General features: G+C 51.0%; 4 protein-coding genes across 5 annotated transcripts; 1 reads left to right on the top strand and 3 right to left on the bottom strand.

Annotated features, from left to right (window-relative positions):
• tmtopsb (teleost multiple tissue opsin b) lies at positions 1–3246 on the top strand. Its single transcript, XM_076047418.1, has 4 exons — positions 1–688; positions 1057–1385; positions 1635–1868; positions 2268–3246. Exons 1-4 carry the CDS (start codon positions 289–291, stop codon positions 2523–2525), a joined length of 1221 nt encoding a protein of 406 aa, XP_075903533.1. The 5' UTR covers positions 1–288; the 3' UTR covers positions 2526–3246.
• A 1092-nt stretch (positions 3247–4338) lies between these two features.
• Positions 4339–9598, bottom strand: and1 (actinodin1). Its single transcript, XM_076047639.1, has 7 exons — positions 9421–9598; positions 9039–9135; positions 7477–7521; positions 7142–7290; positions 6256–6675; positions 5877–6131; positions 4339–5663 (listed from the first exon to the last, which is right to left on the bottom strand). Exons 2-7 carry the CDS (start codon positions 9109–9111, stop codon positions 4683–4685), a joined length of 1923 nt encoding a protein of 640 aa, XP_075903754.1. The 5' UTR covers positions 9112–9135; positions 9421–9598; the 3' UTR covers positions 4339–4682.
• A 3797-nt stretch (positions 9599–13395) lies between these two features.
• On the bottom strand, positions 13396–14748 carry otos (otospiralin). The gene is made up of 4 exons (XM_076047644.1): positions 14540–14748; positions 14362–14428; positions 14023–14046; positions 13396–13781 (listed from the first exon to the last, which is right to left on the bottom strand). The coding sequence occupies exons 2-4, from the start codon at positions 14417–14419 to the stop codon at positions 13594–13596; spliced, it is 270 nt and encodes an 89-aa protein (XP_075903759.1). The 5' UTR covers positions 14420–14428; positions 14540–14748; the 3' UTR covers positions 13396–13593.
• Positions 14749–14896: 148 nt separating this feature from the next.
• Positions 14897–17507, bottom strand: apodb (apolipoprotein Db). Of its 2 annotated transcripts, none has more exons than XM_076047642.1 (5): positions 17368–17507; positions 16057–16177; positions 15833–15954; positions 15422–15507; positions 14897–15331 (listed from the first exon to the last, which is right to left on the bottom strand). In XM_076047642.1, exons 2-5 carry the CDS (start codon positions 16168–16170, stop codon positions 15099–15101), a joined length of 555 nt encoding a protein of 184 aa, XP_075903757.1. In that variant the 5' UTR covers positions 16171–16177; positions 17368–17507; the 3' UTR covers positions 14897–15098. The 2 variants fall into 2 exon arrangements, with proteins under 2 accessions (XP_075903757.1, XP_075903758.1); XM_076047643.1 differs by having other exon boundaries at positions 16057–16174; positions 17368–17488.
• Between the last annotated feature and the right edge of the window lie 94 nt (positions 17508–17601).

Below are 17601 nucleotides of genomic sequence, written 5' to 3'. Positions count from 1 at the left end.
GATGGATAAGACTGCTCACACATCACACCTGTGCTGTCAGCAGGGCGCAGAGCACATCAGAGCCGAGCCGAGGAGATCAGAGCAGAGCAGAGCAGAGCAGAGGGCAGAGGAGAAGCATCATCTAACAGCCAAGAGCACCGCTGCCTCCTCGCCATGCGGCGTCTCTTTGGGATTCTCACTTGAAGCTGCGCCAAGGCGACACGGGCTGCAGCGCTCCTCTCCTCTGCTGGGATGATCAGAAACCAAGCTGGAACCCAACGGAACAACAACAAAAAGTGACTCGCACCTATGACTCTTGGCAACCTGAGCGGTGGCGCGCACTGTCCCTGCCAAGGAGGCGCCGCGGCGGCGGCTGCGGACGCGCAGCTGAGCGGGACTCTCCTCCTTCCCGCTCCGCTTCCTGCTGCTGCTCCTCCCTCGCTGAGCGCGAGGGGTCACCTGGTGGTGGCGGTGTGCCTGGGCTCCATCGGCACCCTGGGCTTCCTCAGCAATCTGCTGGTGCTGGCGCTGTTCGCGCGCTGCCGGGCGCTGCGCACGCCCATGAACCTGCTGCTGGTCAGCATCTCGGCCAGCGACCTGCTGGTCAACGTGCTCGGGACGCCGTTCAGCTTCGCGGCGAGCACGCAGGGACGCTGGCTGATCGGGCGCGCGGGCTGCGTCTGGTACGGCTTCGTCAACGCCTCTCTGGGTGAGCAGAGCGTCTGTTTTGTTTGTTGTCGCTGTTGTTGTGGAGTCTGGTGCACTTGTAATACCGCTACGTGCTCCCAGGTTCGATTCAAATGCACGTGCGTAAAGTTTGCACGCTCTCCCTTCAGTCTCAGAGACATGCGCATTAGGCTGAGAGGCAACCTGATGTGTGGGCCTGTTGTTTGTCTCTGTGTTGGTCCTGTGATGGTGAACCATCACCACCAAGACAGCAGGGACAATCTCCTGCGACCCTCATGACCTTGAGTGAGGGATTAGGCAACCAATTATGACACGATACCAATTTAAAACACGTCAGAAACACAACTTTCTAGTCCTCAGATTGTGAAGTCCCGTCAACCTCCCACACAGGCATCGTCTCCCTCGTCTCCCTGGCCGTCCTGTCCTACGAGCGCTACTGCACCATGGTGTCGCCCACCATGGCCAGCGGCCACGACTACCGCCCGGCGCTGGCGGGGATCTGCTTCTCCTGGCTCTACTCGCTGGGCTGGACGGTGCCGCCGCTGGTGGGCTGGAGCCGCTACGGGCCCGAGGGTCCCGGCACCACCTGCTCGGTGGACTGGAGGAGCCAGTCGGCCAACAACGTCTCCTACATCGTCTGCCTCTTCACCTTCTGCCTGCTGCTGCCCTTCTGCATCATCCTCTACTCCTACGGCAAGCTGCTGTGCGCCATCAGACAGGCGAGTTGCTGTTTACTCTAAAAAAACAAAACAAAAAAAAACAAGAAAAAAAAACATGTCTGTCCAATAAGAAGGATGGTCAAAGAGGAATAAAGGGACTTATTCTTCTTCTACTAAAAATAAGTCATTGGTATCTAACCTGAAACCCTGAGATCTGCATGTACAAGGTGTTGTGCCTGAGTTGGTGTACGGCCTGGTTGGCAATCGAAGATGAGTCGATGAGAAGAAGGAACCTTTCTGCTCCTGCAGGTGAGCAGCGTGAGCTCAGTGGTGAACCGTCGCAGGGAGCAGCGGGTGCTGCTGATGGTCGTCACCATGGTGCTGTGCTACCTGGTGTGCTGGCTGCCCTACGGAGTCGTGGCCCTGCTGTCCACCTTCAGGCCCGGCGAGATGCTCAGCCCCGAGGCCAGCATCGTGCCCTCGCTGCTGGCCAAGTTCTCCACCGTGGTCAACCCCTTCATATACATATTCATGAACAAACAGGTGAGCTGGTCTCCCTGCAATCCTGCACAAATCACTTTCAGAGGGCCGCCTGTCTGCGCTTCCTGCTGCATCCCTGGGGGTTCCTGGGAAAATGTAGTACGCTTACAGTATACGTGCATTAGTGAAAGAGTATACTAAGTACACTACGTTTATCCAGGGGGCCACATTATCGCCACTACAGTAGCAACAACTGCCAGCACAGTGCACACTAATGCCGGGGGATTATTTTTATTTTTCACTTAATGTGTGAGCTTTGGGGTCAAACTAAGCCATAGATTTGGTTTTAAGAGTTTGTTTGGACAAATAATAAAAAAAAAGAAAGCGCGTTTGTAAGAAAATCTTACTGAAAAAGGAAAATGTCTCACTGCACAGTTTGGGAGTCTGACTGCTGCTTTCCAGTTCTCCAGGTGTTTCAAAGCCCTCCTGACCTGCTCCGACCCCCGGCGAGGCTCCGCTCTGAAGCCATTTTCCCGGATGGCGCTCGGCACCGTTCGGCAGACTAAAGAACCGCAGGTGACGCCCCCGGCGCCGTCCTCTGCCCGGCCCACGACCAACCCCAACGCCTCCAGTGAGGTCCACTCAAACCAGGGGCCCGCTGCCTCTGCTGCGGCCGGCCCCAAGCCGAGACTCACCCTGGTGGCTCGCTTCAGAGAGTGACACTGCTTCCGAGAGCGACGGTCTGCACACCGACCACACTGGAGACCTCCGGTGTCCTGCAGCACTGGAGGACTCGGTAAACAAGGGCTAAGCACTGGACTTCCTGTTGAGATCCCAGCAGAGGAGAACAGACGTTTCCTGCACATTGAACTGAAGTTATTATGATTATTATGATGATGATTATTATTGTTATCATCCTCTGTGAGATGACGGTTGAGTTATTTTTCAGTCAGAGTCAAAATTTGGAAGTGTTCAGGAAAAGCACATCCTATTCTTGCTGGAAGTATTATACTATGGCTGGTATTGTGGCTGATCAAAAATGGGTCAATGCTCTTCATTCCTATTTCATATTCAGTTAAATGCGGGGATTTTTCCCCCCCAGGCCCCATTTCCAGGGCGGATATTTCAGGATTTTGATTCAGAGTCTTAATTCGTTGAACAGCTTTATGCAATTTAGAACTGAGAAGATTTTTCTTTTTTTTTTATTATTATCCTTTTAGTAGAACTTTGTGGTCTATGAGCTTTTCTGTTGATCAAAGTTGGGACTTTAATTAAGTTATTAGAAGGGAAATGTCACAGTTTCGAGGTCTTTAGATGTCGTGTTTTTTTTTTTAAGCGTCTTTGTGCTTCTGAGGCCGCATTACTTTCTGCTTTGGTGGAAGAACAGATTCATGTTTATGTCTGCTAATGTTTCATTTGGTTATATAACAAATTAAATCAAGTCAGCAGCCACATTTAAATGTCCTAATCCTTCTCCGAGTGTGTCACTGTATCCTTCATTATCCGTGTGTGTGTGTGTGTGTTTCGCAGTTTTTCCTGGTTATTGAATGAACGGTTAATGGAAGACATTGTGTTGATTCATTTACTGTTCTGATTGACGCTCCAAACGCTCCATGTTACTTGAACCTTTTCTTGTCTGTCACTCAAAGAGAAACGTCTCTCAGATGTTAGAAGGGCCGTGCGCGGCTGAAAGGTCTGTAATGGTCACTGTCTCCACACTATAATGTGCAGCTGTCACACCTGCTCCGCAATAGATGGGCCAATTTCATTAGGAATGCATCACAGGTGTGGCGCGGCCTTAATAAGTAGGAGCAGGTGTGACAGTTGCAGACGCACCTGCACATTATCGTGTGGAGGAAGTGACAATTAGACCTTTTACCTTTAGCTGATCCAATTTTGGCCACTCCAAAAAATTTATTTTCTAAACGTGATTCTGAATTTAAGTATGAATGGTGATAGAGCACATTATAATTCATAGACTGAAGAAGAACTTTGTCTGTATGGTTTTTTGTTTTTTTGTTTTACAAACTTCCATGCTCCAGCTTATTTATATTTTTATCTATTTATTTATTTTAAAGTTGCAGGACCCAAACACTTGGACAGTCCAGGTTGGCCAGTGTCCTTCATCCAGAGTAAAATAGGAGTCAGGCAGCCAGACAGCTGATAAAAACGGGATAATATGTGAGGGAAGAGTCGCCCCCTTAATCCCTCTGCATTACCAGCGTCTCTGTTCTGACTTTTAAAAGATGCCTGGGAAAATTGCTGACTGCTCAACAATAGAGTGACCTTCACCTGACGGTCAAACTGCACCTGCAGTAGCAATAACGGGTGCCCCCCCCCCCCCCCCCCAACCTCCCTCCGACCCCCAAGCTCCTGTTTCTCATGAATCTATTCAGGCAGCCATGACGAAACACTGAGCACATCGACGGTCCTGTTGTTGACGTTGAGGTTCTTCTCTGGCCAATGAATTTTATTGCAATATAAAAATTCAACATGTGAGAAGCATAAAGAGTCATTTAATGAAGAGCAAAAACAGACTCCTGGAGATTTTTATTAGGACACTGAAAAAGAAAACAAAAAGAAAACAAAATCCATCAGCATCAAATATTCAAAAGTGAGACTCGCAGATACAATAGAGAAGCAAAGCGGAGCAGAGAAAGAGCGTCGGCTAATTTCGAGTGGTTTGAGGTGAAAGGTGAAAAGCGGCAGGCCAAAGCAAAAGGTCGAGAGCAGAAGCAGGGGAGGCAGGTGGAGGTTTCACGTGTCCCACATCGAGTCCAGGTGCACCTGACTGTGTTATGCACGAGGCGGCCAGAGGTTGGAGGTGCAGCGGGGCCACGCAAGTGTGTAATTCATGTCCGTCTACGTGCGGCAGCTTCATTTCCTGCGGTAGTCGTCTGCGTAGGCTCTGTGGTCGTCCTGCTCGGGGAACCGGTCTCCGTAGTGCCTCAGTATGTCTTGCAGGCTGGGCATGCCCTGCGGGTAGGACATGTGAGGCTCCTCCTGGCCGCTCTGGTAGGGCTCCGCCTCGTACTGGTCCTGCTCCTGCTGCTCCGGCTCCTGGCCGCCCTCGGCCGCGCCGTGGGCCTCGGCGTGAGCCTCGGCCTGGCCCTGCTCCGGCTCGTAGCGGCGCAGGCGGCAGTCGGGGTCGTACTCGGGGTCGCAGTGCGGGTTGGCGGGCTCCAGGACGCCGCTGCGGGTGCCGTCGCCGTTCAGGTGCGGCTCGTAGCTCTCGGCAGGGCGAGGCGCCATCGGGCCGCCCCCCGAGCGTGGTTTGACGGGGTAGCACTCGCGGTCGTAGCCGATGAAACAGTCGTAGCCCTCTTTGGTTTTACCTGGAGGCCCCAGAGGGTGGCGCTGGTCCTGGGTGGGCTCCTCGTGGGTGGGGGCGGCGAAGGGGTACTGCTGCCTGGCGCTGGGGGGGGCGCGGCGATGCATGGCGGCCGCCGCCTCGCGCATGGCTGCGTAGGGGTCGGACGGGTCAGCCTCTGGGGCCGCCTCGGCGCGGGGGGCGTGCGGGTCGTTGACCTGAGCCTGGGCCATGTACTGGCGCAGCATGGCGAAGGGGTCTCTGGCGGGGGGCGGGGCAGGGTTGGCCGCCTGCCGATACATGGCGTAGGGGTCAGCAGGGACTCTGTTGGCGTTGGCGAAGGCGTCCCTGTACATGGCGTAGGGGTCGGTCTGCTCGGCGGCGGCAGGGGCCACGCGCAGGGAGGCGGCCTCATCTCTCTCCTTGGCTTGGTACGCCTCGGGGGGGGTGGCGAACCTGGTGGCCGTCAGGGGGTTGCAGCCGTCCTCGTACAGGGGGTTGCAGGATCCGGGGCCGGCGGGGGCCGGAGGGTTCACGGCCCGAGGTGCCTGCAGAAACACAACCCCGTTAGATTTCAATTTGCAAAACATCAAAATCTGACGCCATTGATAGATTAGTCCTGTTTTCTTTTGTTCAGACCAATAAGATGGGCTGTAGGATGTTACCGGCTTGACAGTTTCAAAACTCAAAAGAAACTCAGAGTACTGCATCAAAAGCCATCAAAATGATTTTCTTTCTAAAGCGCAATCACTCCATCCTACCACCAGGGAGGCGGCGTAGGCACAGATGGGGTCCTTCAGAGGATCACAGTTGGGGTACTGCAGGTAGACACCAGAGGGCGCTCTCTGCACCAGCTTGGGTTTGCAGGCGGGGTCTTTCTTGGGGTCGCAGCCCAGGTGGGCGTAGGAAGGCAGGGAGCCGGCCGAGGGGGCGTGGCCGAAGGCGGCTCTCAGGTGATACTGCAGACACTCCACGTCGTCGGAGGAGCAGATCCGCAGCAGCTCGGCCTTCTGCTCCTGAAGCAGCAGAGACCACACGCGGTTTTTGGTGCTGTTTTGGTTCATTTATTTTTCGTGATTTATTTTTAGATTTACAGTGAAACCTTTCCCCTGCACCTTGCACGCAGACACTGCAGCTCACCTTGGACAGGAAGGGCGTTGCAGACGGGGCGTAGTAGTGGTAGCCCGACTGAGGGTCTTTGGCCGGAGCGGCCGAGCGAACAAACAGTGGCGCCGGGGCCTTGGCGGGAGCCGGGGCCGGGGGGGGCGTGGCCACCGGCAGCACCAGCGGCAGGTAGGGGCTCTTCCCCTGCACCAGGGCGGCGTACAGGCAGTAGGCGTCCTTGGTGGGGTCGCAGGTCTTGACGGGCGCCGGCTTGGGGGGCTCGGGTTTGGGCTTGGGCCTGGTCATGGAGTTGGCCACGCACTTGGGGTCGTCGGAGTCGGCGCACGACTTGTAGATGTCCCCCAGGTGGCGCAGGTAGGCCTTGTAGGAGCGGCGGCCCTCGGAGCGGTTCTTGTTCTGCAGGTAGGCCAGGTAGATGCGGTCCATCTCCTGAACCTGCGCAGGGATCGCAAAAGGTCAAACTGTCAATGTCAATCAGCCAGGAAACCCACCGCGGTTTGAAGCCACTGGTTATCAATTTTTTCCGAGACATCAGATTCAGCCGGATGACGTCAGAGGATCATTTTTAAGATCCTCCTCTGACTCTTTGGGCACGGAGAGAAACTTTACACCCTCTCCTCTAATCCTGCACTCAGGGTCGTATACCAGCTGTCTGGGTGAGGGCGGGGCTACACCCCGGACAGTCGATGGTTCCTCGCAAAACACACACACACACACACACACACACACACACACACACAGACAGGCTGACAGGCAATTCAGAGCCCAGGCAGGGAGATAATGGAAACTCCAGCTGTGAAAGCGGCTCATTATTGTTGTCACATGAGATTATTATATCTTTACTGTGTTTTTAATTGTGTTTCATCTCCACGAGTCCCTGCCGCAGGACTGAGCCACTCACCGCCTCCTGGTTGTTGTTCTCGGTGAAGAACTTGTACCAGCCCCAGAAGTCCGAGTGCTCTTTGTACCAGCTGATGTTCCTGCGGTGGCGGACCAGCCTCCTCTGCGCCAGAGCAGCGGCCGACCTCTCTCCCAGGCTCTCGGCCGCCACTGCGATTTAAATATAAAAAAAGAAGAGTGATAAAGGACGTCTCTGATCCTGGGGTGGCCATCGCTGCCTGTCCTCGTCATAAAAATTCAAGGGCAGATTTTTAATGACTTCAAAAGTTTCCCTCTGAATTATTAATACGAGGAACAACGGATCTCAAAGTTCACGGCCGCATATCACATACTCACCGTCTCTTTTCTGTTTTTGCACCACCGGTCCGGCGGACAAGAGGGCTGCGGAAACACAGGAGACGTAAAAGTCAGAATTTGGGATGTTTCTGACAGCGAACAGTCGGCGGCGACGGCCGTGCGTGCGCGACTCCTTCAGGTTTATCAGGGGATCATTTGCTGCACCCGAAAGGCCCCCGAAGGCTCGGCGCGCTTTGTAGATTTTAATAGGCGAGACCCCATGTTGCCTCAGAGAGCTTGCGTGTGCACTTGTGTGTCCTAATGGGTTTGTGTACGGATGCCTGTGTGCCATTTAAGGCCCCATGCAGCCGCAGGAAACAGCGGATTCAGGCTTCCTCTCCCAAGGCTGCTTTTATCTCCATGGGGGAAAAAGGTGTTAATGGTTTGCAGGGGGAAGGAGGCGGGCGGGAGCTCGACAGCGGAACAAATGAGGAGACGGAGATGGGAGATCCGCGGAGGAGGAAGAGGAAGAAGAAGAAGGATTCAGCCACATTTTAAGGGAAAAAATCTATTTTTATTGATTTATTTTTCGAATGGCAGAGTTGATCCGGTGTGCAGTGACAGGAAGGAGGTGGGCGGGTGTTTCACCTTGTTTTCTTTCTTTTTCAATTTAATCGGCCCATAAAAAGACAGTAGCTGGCACATCTGGAAGCAACAAGCGCTTCAAGAGGGCCAGGGAGGGGGAGGGGGGGGGGGGGGGCTCAAGGTGCTCATTTACTGCAGCAGCGGCACAAATCATGAAAGAACCCCCCCCTCCCCCACTCCCACCCCTACAGATCATAACCTGTCGCCGCTTCGGTAACATCTGTGTTGAAGCTTTAAACGAGAGCGTCTCCTCCCTCAATGTGCTGATCATGAGGGAGAGGACGCAGCTCCAGCTGTACGTCAGCAGGCAGGGAGCGCAGCCACGACCTCAGCAAACCACCAATTAGAAACATTGCCGCAGGTTTTGTCTCTGTAAGAGGCTTTAATGTGGCAGTGATGAAGAGGTTTGTGACACGTTTGGAGGAACGACAAGGCGACAAATTCTGTGAAAACCAAATAAAAATCAGGGTTTGACTCTGAGTCTCTAATCTTTACCTCTGGGGTTTGTGCTGTACAAACTAACAGCGTCAGTGATGAATAAACCACAACATCTGCAGGAATTCCGTTGACCGCTGAGTACTTTCACTTCCTGTACGTTTTGGCCATTTTTGCCGTAAACAAACTTGTGCTTCAGACGAGCTTCTCCTTTAAAGGAGACGCTTCACCGAACATGAGGTGTTTTCATTTCTCTGCGGCTGTTCTGATTTCTCAGTTTGACTGCGCGCAGGCTCAAGAGCGACGCAGCAAGACAGCATCCACGTGATGTGAATTCAACTTCTTGCTGAATGTCACTTTCTGTAGACTCCTGACTCTTTGTCATAAACTTGAGCAGATTAATAACTGTAGATAACCATTTGCACACGTCACTCCTCTTAAACTGCGACTGGTTTGCCCCTTTTGCAGACTGCACATCACACACGCGAGCGAGCGCTAAGAAACGCGACAGCAGCCACTGAGCGTCCCGGCCGTGAACTCACCGGGCAGCAGCATCGCAGCCAGCAGCGCCGTCAGCAAGAGGCCGGAGCAGCTGCTTCTCCCGTCGGCAGCCATGACTTCTTCGCCTCCTCACCTCCACTGTGAAGGAGCAGACGCTTTCATCAGGAGGACAATACGCAAAACGACAACAAGAAAAGGACGGCAGACGCACGGCATCCCAGGTTTGAACTCGGCAGCCTTTTAAAGGGAGGATGAAGAAGAAGAAGAAGAAGAAGAAGAAGAAGAAGAAGAAGAAGAAGAAGGAGAAGATGATGGAGATGAAGAGTTTGTGATATAAATACAGATTTTTCAAATAAATAATCAAAAACTTTCCTCTAATTTGTCCTGAAATTTCAAAGTAAAGTTCCAGGTTCCACCACTTACCTCCTGATATCTCACTGCCGTACCTGTCTGTGGATCCAGGCGTGACTCAGACAAAGCCCAGCAGGCCTGGCGAGTCAGTCCACCTGGTTTCTATGTGTGTGTGTGTGTGTGTGTGTGTATGTGTGTGTGATAGAAGCTTCCTCCTGCACGGCGTCCCGTCGCTCTGCCAGCTCACAGCCACCGGCCACTGTTTTAAACCAAACATACTTGAACGCGCACAGGCGCCACCTGAGGGAGGGTCGACGGTGCACCGCCTCAACTGGCTACCTGATTGGCAGAGGTCTTCGGGAGGACCTCGACCAATCAGAGGCCCCGTAATTAAAGGCAGGAAGGAGGGAGGTAAAGGAGCAGAGAAGGAGACGTGGACCAACGGCCTTATTTTGTTTGGTTTGACGTCATTAAGAAGAGCTCGAATTGATCGTATATGCATCTCAATTAAAGGTCACGTTTTGGTTGTTGTGGTTGTTGTTGTTGTTGTTGTTGTTGTGATTGTTTGGTGCAACCATCTCTGACAAACAAAAGACATCACATGACAGGAGTGTGTGACGTTTGATGATGGCAAACATATGCTGCCACATAAGCAGCTTCTCATAAGCTGACGACTTGTGTTGCCTGAACCTGAACACACACACACACACACACACACGCACACACACACACACACACACACACACACACACAGAAACAGCTGGTCCACACATGAGGAATTTGTTAATCTACACTTTCCTCCCGACTTTAACTGTGCAGGCCTGCAACACAGACCCGTGATTTTGTAGTGAAAAAGCAGCCAAAAAAAAAAAAAAGCCTGGTTCCTGCGGTGTGTGTGTGTGTGTGTGTGTGTTGTTGCAACATCAGCAGGTCTGACCTGTGAGCCTGTAACTCCTTTATGATGCTGTGCAGCCTCGTTAGGCCTGTTTCTTCCTGGGAGGTTTTAAGGAGCTTACGATGAGTTTCTCACCTTGGTGAAGGTGGTGACTGTGATCCACATCACATCCACATCACATCCACGTCTTCTCCTCCACGTCTTCTCCTCCGCCTCAATTGATTGTAGAAAAAAAAGGATCCGGTTCAAACTTTGAAGCTAAAAGTGAAGTAGAAAAAGGTGGGACAACAAAGCAACTCCTGGCCTGGATCGCTTGTCTTCTTTCAGCTTTCGGATGCAACAAACCTATTTTCAGACAATGAAGAATCAAAAACACAACAGATGATAGAAGCGCCCCACACCCGCCCCCCCCCCGCCCCTTCCGAAGAGAGCAGAAATTCCCTTCAGCATTTAGAGGTGACTCGAATCCCTCTTTGCATTCATCTTTGCATTTCACGCAAACTGTAAGCCAATTAAGAATGCATTTAGGTCACAGAGTTGCCGCTCCATCTTTACTCAGCGCACCAAGAAAATGAAGACGTGTCAAAAATTTTGGATCACACGAAGATCATTTTTTCAACTTCAGGCTTTACTACATTACGACTGATGACGATTTGATGAAATCGCTTCACCGAGATCAGAGTTGCAATGGACAGCAACGACTTGCTTCATTAGTGGAGTCCTCCCCCCCCCCCTGCGCCCCCTCCCCCACCGGAGCCCCTCACAGGCCCTCTACGTGTCCAAACTGAACATTTCTCGTATGTAATTTGCGTTTTTAACGGCAACAGATGTTTCTGGGGCCCCCGCAGACCTGCAATCCAGGCGCCGGGCGAGCAGATTGGAACACGACGACGGCAAAAGCATACTCATAATTTCCTGGAAAAGCGGAATGCGAGGGATCCCCAGAATTCAGCCACACCTGGTTCAGCGAGGAGGCTCCTTTTCTTCTGTCCGCTGCTCTCATCGATTCTCAGAGATGGATGACAGTGAGGGGCGGTCAGGGGGTGGTGGTGTTGGGGGGTTGTGTTGGGGGGGGGCAACTTGTAAAGACAATGAGCCCCTTTTAATCTTCTAATTTATGTGCTATGACTGGACTTGAAGGCGTTTGCTCAGATTCCCCCTGCAGTTATTTGGTCCTTAAACATATCTTTGGAATCTTAAAGACCTGAGCTCCTTCTTCCTCCTCTTCCTAACAGACTGACTGTGATTTTGTGTGTGTGTGTGTGTGTGTGCGCGCGTGCGTGCACGCAGCTGACTGGCGAGGCATCCCGCTGCTTTTCAGTCTGACAGCAGCTATAAACCGAGTTTACCAGCCTCCTGTCGACTCCTGTTTTCCTTCCAGCAATTTAACAATTCTCCCCGTTTTTTTCCCTCTTTTCTTTCTAGGTCATGTGCTGTCGGGGCCAAAGCGTTTTATTTATGTATTTACTTTTTAATTTGCCTCCTGCCTGCCTGCCTGCCTGCCTGCGCTGCAAGATGGAAAACACATTGGCTAAGCACTGTGAGCGCACCCAGACCTGCGCTCATTTTAAAGCCGATGCACACAGAAGATGAACATCTGGGATTATACGGGCTTGTTTTTGAGAGCAGAGACTTGGATTTACTGGATTCCACATCACCACCGGTGCCTTGTTCTCATCCTGTCGCATCATCAAACACACACACACACACTGGAATACTGACTTTGATGTTCCATTAGAGATTGGGCCTGATCTTTGTTGGGACACGTTCACACATTACTGTCCCAAAGCAATACACTTCCTTTCCAAAAGATTTTGTCCTACTTGTTGCTTATTTGCGGTTTATTCTCTTCATGGTGAGGCTTTGAAAACACAAAGCAGCAATAATACCACTGGTATTAGGACAGATAGAGAGTAGGGAGAACTGAAAATCAGCCCTTCAAAAAAAAAAAAAAGCCTCTTCTGAGAAGCAGCATGCAGAGAGAAACCACGCAGTGTGACAAGTGGAGCTGAAGCGATGCAGCTGATGAGCCGTTGATGAGCAGGTGGGACTGATTGCTGAGGCAGAACAGCTGTGGATGGATGATGGTGGTGGGGGGGGAGGAAGAAAGACATGTCTGTGTGTGTGTGTGTGTATAATAATTTGTACTGCGTGTAAAAATGTGTGTTATTATTTGTCAGTCACAGGAATCTTTCCAAACTCCACCTGTGACCGTCACCTCCACCGTGCCGCCGCTCAGCCTGCTGCTCAGCCGGCTCGGTTCCGTCCGTCTTCCTCCCGTCGTGCTCGGCATCCACACCTGCGCTCCGCCTCGCAATCAAGGGGCCACCAGGTGCGTCGTCATCGTCGCCGTCAGCCGCGCCCCTTCCTGCCTCACCTGCAGTCTGAGGGCGTTCCGTCCAGCTGTCGCTGCGATTTCCACGACACTGCTGCCCTCTGGCGGAGGTTTTTCAGCAGTGCAAGTAGCTTGTCAGCCCGCTTGACTCACCAGCAGGGCTGTTGGGGCGATTGGTGCTGCTGCAGAAGTTGGCTGTATCATAAATGCTAGTTGCCTGCACTTGATTTTTTTCTAGTCACATCATGTCCATGTGCTCACCTTGTACAAAACTACAGCATTGAGGTCCCATCAGGAAACTCCTCCTCTGCAGCTGCATCATGTTTTGTTGTGATGAGAAAAGGTCCCTGATTTACGCTCCCTGAATTCTTTTTCATTGCCACGCATGTGCATTTCTGTTGCATGCGTTCGGCAGATGGATGTGTGTAGCCTGTACGTGGATTAACGGACGGCAGTTGGCATTCAAAAACAAACAAACACACACACGTACACACACACACACACACACACACTCACACACACACACAGTGAAATGTGAGAAACAGCGGGAAGCTGCTGCTAACAGAGCGGAGGTCATGAGATTAGCACAGTTCCAGTCGTCCTAGTTTCCAGTGGACAGTTACACCAGTGTGTGCTGACTGTACATCAAGGCCGTGAATGACACTCGATCTGCCCAGTGAAAGGTTCATTGTCCTGCTATTTGTCTGTTTGTTTCTTAAATTGTTGTGAGTTACCGTCCTGAGGCGTGAGACAAATAATCCCACCGACGTTTGTAACTCGTCCTAAAAACGTGAAATGAAGAGTAAAGGCGATGATCTTGCAAAATCTTTTCTATATTATTGAGAATAAGGAACAATCAATCAATGAATATGGGTCGACTACAGAAGCACGAGGGACTCTACATGGTTACACAGCAAGCTACACACTACGGCTACACAATGCTTGATACACTCATCCTCGCCCCCACCCCGGCTCCTGTCAGCCGCTTGGCTCCTCCCTCCCATCGCCTCCTGCCTCAGTGTTCGTGTCCCTGGTTGGTCTCGTAGCCCAGGGTGTCCCCGAGGTGCTGGTGGGCGTAGAAGGCGCGGGCCAGCTCGTTGATGTGGTCGTAGGCGCCGATGGAGCGGAAGTACTCCACGTAGTTCCAGAAGTCCGAGGTGGAGAAGGTCCAGTAGGGCACGGCCGGCGGCTCGTCGTACGGCACTGCGGGAGGAGCAAAGGTCACCGTTTGTAGGATTCTGTCGTGCACCTTTCCCGATGGAAGCCACATTTCTGCGGCGCTGCTGCTGCTTTTTTTTTTTTTTTTTTTTTAGATGGCTTTCACAAGTGATACAAACTGAGTGATCAAAATAAGTCAGCAAATGTGGGACAAAACCCCATATTCTGTTCTTTTTCTGAAAATGCAGCAGGAATTTGAAGGTGATGTGTCATAAACAAACAGTACCTCCTTGTGGGATGACTCTGGCATCTGTGGGGAAGGAGAGAGAAAAAAAATGAACATTCCCCAGCAGGCTGCGGCCTCACGAGCACAAAGACAGAATTCAAGCACCCCCCTCTACCCCTCAAGCACCCCCCCTCCCCCGCCCTCCCCACCGGCGCAGAATACCCTCCTCAAATATTACACACACACACACACACACACACACACACACACACACACACACACACACGCGCATTCTGAAGGTGCACTGAACAGATTCACCTTAGGTATTTGCATTCATTTACAGCATAATCCAGAATTAATTTCACCCTTTACTTTTGGACAAATAAAACAGTATTTTACCAGTCAGGTGAAAGGCAACCAGGCAGAGGAGAAAACTGACCAAGACCAACAACTTCATCTTGTCCCCCTAAAAAGAAACAAACAAATGAATTCCTGTCACGCACCTCTTTCATACACATGGATATATGAATGTGAAGAGTGGATGAGAGACGCAAGAGTCTAAAGATGAGATCTTTACCTGTAAATGGTCCTGGAAGCTTTGCAGACTGGTGGTGGAGTCGCTGAGATCCGCGGAGTGAAGGGCTGGAGAGGTGGAGGAAGAGGAGGAAGAGGAGGAAGAGGAGGAGGAGCTGGGAGCCCTTCAGCAAACACAAACACGACAGCCAGCGACAAATCCCGACAAACTCTAATGCACAAAATAACTTCATAATAACCACACCTGGATGGATAGATGGATAGATAGATACATAGATAGATAGATGGATGGATAGATGGATAGATGGATAGATAGATAGATAGATAGATAGATAGATGATAGATAGATGATAGATAGATAGATACACAGCAGCTGAAAGATGACTCTTCAAAAATGAACTGCAATGCATGCACCTTTAATAGACCCCATAATCATAGTACAAACAATCTTGTGATCAAAATCAACACTAATCATCAAAATCAATAACAACGATGGGATCCTGTTCCAGCTTCTAAACACGACGATGACTAACGGCAGTGTTTTCAAAGCGTCGGGTCCTTCGTCATCCTGCCGCCGACTGATAATCCCGCGGGGAGGCCCCCTAGTCGTCCTTGCAGCCCGTCTGGTCGGTGGCCTTCATCCTGAACAGGTCGATGTCCTCGCTCACCAGCAGCTCCTTGGCGTACCACACGGTCTCGTGGGGCAGGAAGCGCGAGCGGCCCAGGATCCAGGCGTAGTCGATGTGGAAGATGCTGAGGATGTCGGTGCAGGAGTAGACGACGGACACGCTGGTGTAGTCGGTGCTCAGGACCCAGTAGGGGCTGTAGGGGGTGACTGGGAGCAGGGACGACGGAAAAAGCGTGAGGTGAGAAGGTGCTCAAGCGTGAAGGGAATGAAGAGAAGACAGAAACACAATGAGCTCACAGTAGGAGAAGCTGACTCCGAGCTTGGCAGACTCCCGGACGTCCCGGACCACCGCCGTGCCTTCAGCCGTCCTCACCTTGTTTTTGCTGGAAGAGTCCGTTTCATTTTAACTTGGTCAAAGGTGTGCAACGTGAAGAAAAAAAAACACTTTGCAGGGAACACGAATGCAATAAGGCAACAGTTCAAAGCTGCACACAATAATAAAAAGAAAACTAATAAAAAAATAAATAAAATAAAATGAAGCAACGCAGTTTGACAGAGTAGCATAGTTCAAACAGAAGGGTTTTGAGTCTGGATTTGATTATAGGAAGAGAGTCAATGTCAGGGATGAGAGTTCCAGAGTTGGGGAGCAGAGCTGCTGAAAGGAGGGCACGCTAGGAGGGTACAGCGTGGCTGGGACTCCATACTCACTAAAACTGGGAGTTCAGCACCTGGATGGTCCCATCTTTCCTGATGGAGTAATTGGCCTGGATGCACTTCCCCCTCTCGAAAGACGCAGGGAGCTTCTCAATCTCGTACCACGTGCCCAGATACTGTTGACGGACAGCCACGTCAGTGTTGCATATGCTCAGTCGCGTTAATGGACCCGAGGGTTGTTTTTTATTTATTCATTCATTTATTTATTTATTTTTTACCCGCTCAAGGTTGAAGCCGGGCTGAACCTTGGGAGTAGGACAGGGACCCCAGTGGTAGGTCTGAGCTGACACCACAGGGAGCAGCAGCAGCAGCAGGCAGCAGGCAGCAGACATGGCTCTGCTGTAGGGTGTGGGGTGTGGGGTGGCGGGGGGGCAGGGGGAGTCAAGACAAAGGGCAACTTCATTCCAAATCTGTCAACACACAAAGACTGGGAACGGCTGTGATGCAACTGTTTGGATTCCAAAACACTGTGACTTAAAATCAGAAAATACAGAAATCAAAATGAAAAGGCTATCAGGTCAAAAGTGTGATCGCTGACAACAACAAAAAACTTGACCACCAAAAGGTGTTTTTGAGATCGTCATTTGGCACGAATTGGGAATCTCTGTGGTCTAATATTGAAAAGAAAAGAAAAACAGGTTCAAATGATTTCTTTTTTTTATAAATGGAGGGATGCCGCCATCTAGTGGACATTGTATATAATGCATGTTTACGGCGTTTGTCAGACTGCTTGGGGTTGCTAATCTGAACTCGTCAAACATTCATCTGTCACAGCGGTGGGCCAACTTTTTGACTGGTGGGGCCGCGTTGGCTTCTAAAATGTGACAGAGGAGCTGGAGCAGCAGCAGATGGATGGAGGCCACCTCGGAGGAGGAAAACATACATAATGGGTTGTGTAGGAAAACATGTTCAAAGTTACAGCAAAAGCAGTGTATTTGAAGCCCCACGGTACTCAGCTCTTTATTAAAACCACTCTGAAGACACTGAAAAAAATACGATGAAATAGAGAGAGATGAAAAACATTTGCGTGCGACCTTCGTATGACCTCAACTGTTTCTCTGTGTATTTTCATTTGACATGTATTTTTTCTTAAAAGCGTCAACATTTCTTCTTTTCACTCTTCTGTTTTGAAAAGGAGAGAGCAGAAATTTCTCCCCCCCCACCACGATGGTCTGTGCTGGAATCTATCTTTGTCTAACACAACAGCAGTTAGTTGCCAAACCAGTTGTTCTGGTTCCATTGGCATTGTTGCTGCCTGGAACACTTCCACGCACATCACAGCTATACAATGGAATGTATATAAGGCGAGATGCAAGTTTAATCATAACGCGGTGATCACATTTCGATTTTTTTTTTTTTTTTTTGGGGGGGGCAATACAATTTGAAATACAACACAATTGAACTTGTTTCAATTAATTGATGTCATAAATGAGACACGCAAAGTAGAAAACAAAACACAACACAAGTCGATGGTTAAATAAAGAGGAAGGTGTACTTCCGGTCAGCCTTACCACGAGACGCGGCCTTACCTGAGCTGTGAAGGTGTGGGGTCAAACTGAGGGTCCAAGTGGCTCGCGGACCCGACTGTCGCTCCTCCGCTGTGCGTGCGCGCAGTTTCCGGACTGGGAGTGATTCACGTGATGTCATGGCCGGCACGCGGCTCGTTAGCCCAATGGATCTCACGCGCACATTCCCACGCTGTGACAATAACAATGAGTGACGAGGACAGTCGTCCCATTCACACGTTTTTCTCAGTTTATTTT

This window comes from Nelusetta ayraudi, unplaced genomic scaffold, assembly GCF_046127955.1.
Source record: "Nelusetta ayraudi isolate G7.1 ecotype Tasmania unplaced genomic scaffold, CSIRO-AGI_Nayr_v1 ptg000094l, whole genome shotgun sequence".
In the NCBI taxonomy this organism is placed as follows: domain Eukaryota; kingdom Metazoa; phylum Chordata; class Actinopteri; order Tetraodontiformes; family Monacanthidae; genus Nelusetta; species Nelusetta ayraudi.
This window is presented reverse-complemented; position numbering and strand designations above follow the sequence as displayed.

Coding starts and splice junctions, on each gene's coding strand:
- apodb (XM_076047642.1), bottom strand. CDS start 16,170: ATGTCTGCTGCCTGCTGCCTGCTGCTGCTGCTGCTCCCTGTGGTGTCA. Junction 15,955..16,056: donor CCGGCTTCAACCTTGAGCGG/GTAAAAAATAAA, acceptor GTCCGTCAACAG/TATCTGGGCACGTGGTACGA. Junction 15,332..15,421: donor CGGAGTCAGCTTCTCCTACT/GTGAGCTCATTG, acceptor CCCTGCTCCCAG/TCACCCCCTACAGCCCCTAC.
- tmtopsb (XM_076047418.1), top strand. CDS start 289: ATGACTCTTGGCAACCTGAGCGGTGGCGCGCACTGTCCCTGCCAAGGA. Junction 689..1,056: donor CTTCGTCAACGCCTCTCTGG/GTGAGCAGAGCG, acceptor CCTCCCACACAG/GCATCGTCTCCCTCGTCTCC. Junction 1,869..2,267: donor ACATATTCATGAACAAACAG/GTGAGCTGGTCT, acceptor GCTGCTTTCCAG/TTCTCCAGGTGTTTCAAAGC.
- and1 (XM_076047639.1), bottom strand. CDS start 9,111: ATGGCTGCCGACGGGAGAAGCAGCTGCTCCGGCCTCTTGCTGACGGCG. Junction 6,676..7,141: donor AGAACAACAACCAGGAGGCG/GTGAGTGGCTCA, acceptor ATCCCTGCGCAG/GTTCAGGAGATGGACCGCAT. Junction 5,664..5,876: donor CCTACGCCGCCTCCCTGGTG/GTAGGATGGAGT, acceptor GTGTTTCTGCAG/GCACCTCGGGCCGTGAACCC.
- otos (XM_076047644.1), bottom strand. CDS start 14,419: ATGAAGTTGTTGGTCTTGGTCAGTTTTCTCCTCTGCCTGGTTGCCTTT. Junction 14,047..14,361: donor GGTTGCCTTTCACCTGACTG/GTAAAATACTGT, acceptor CCTTCCCCACAG/ATGCCAGAGTCATCCCACAA. Junction 13,782..14,022: donor CAGAGTCATCCCACAAGGAG/GTACTGTTTGTT, acceptor CTCCTCCCGCAG/TGCCGTACGACGAGCCGCCG.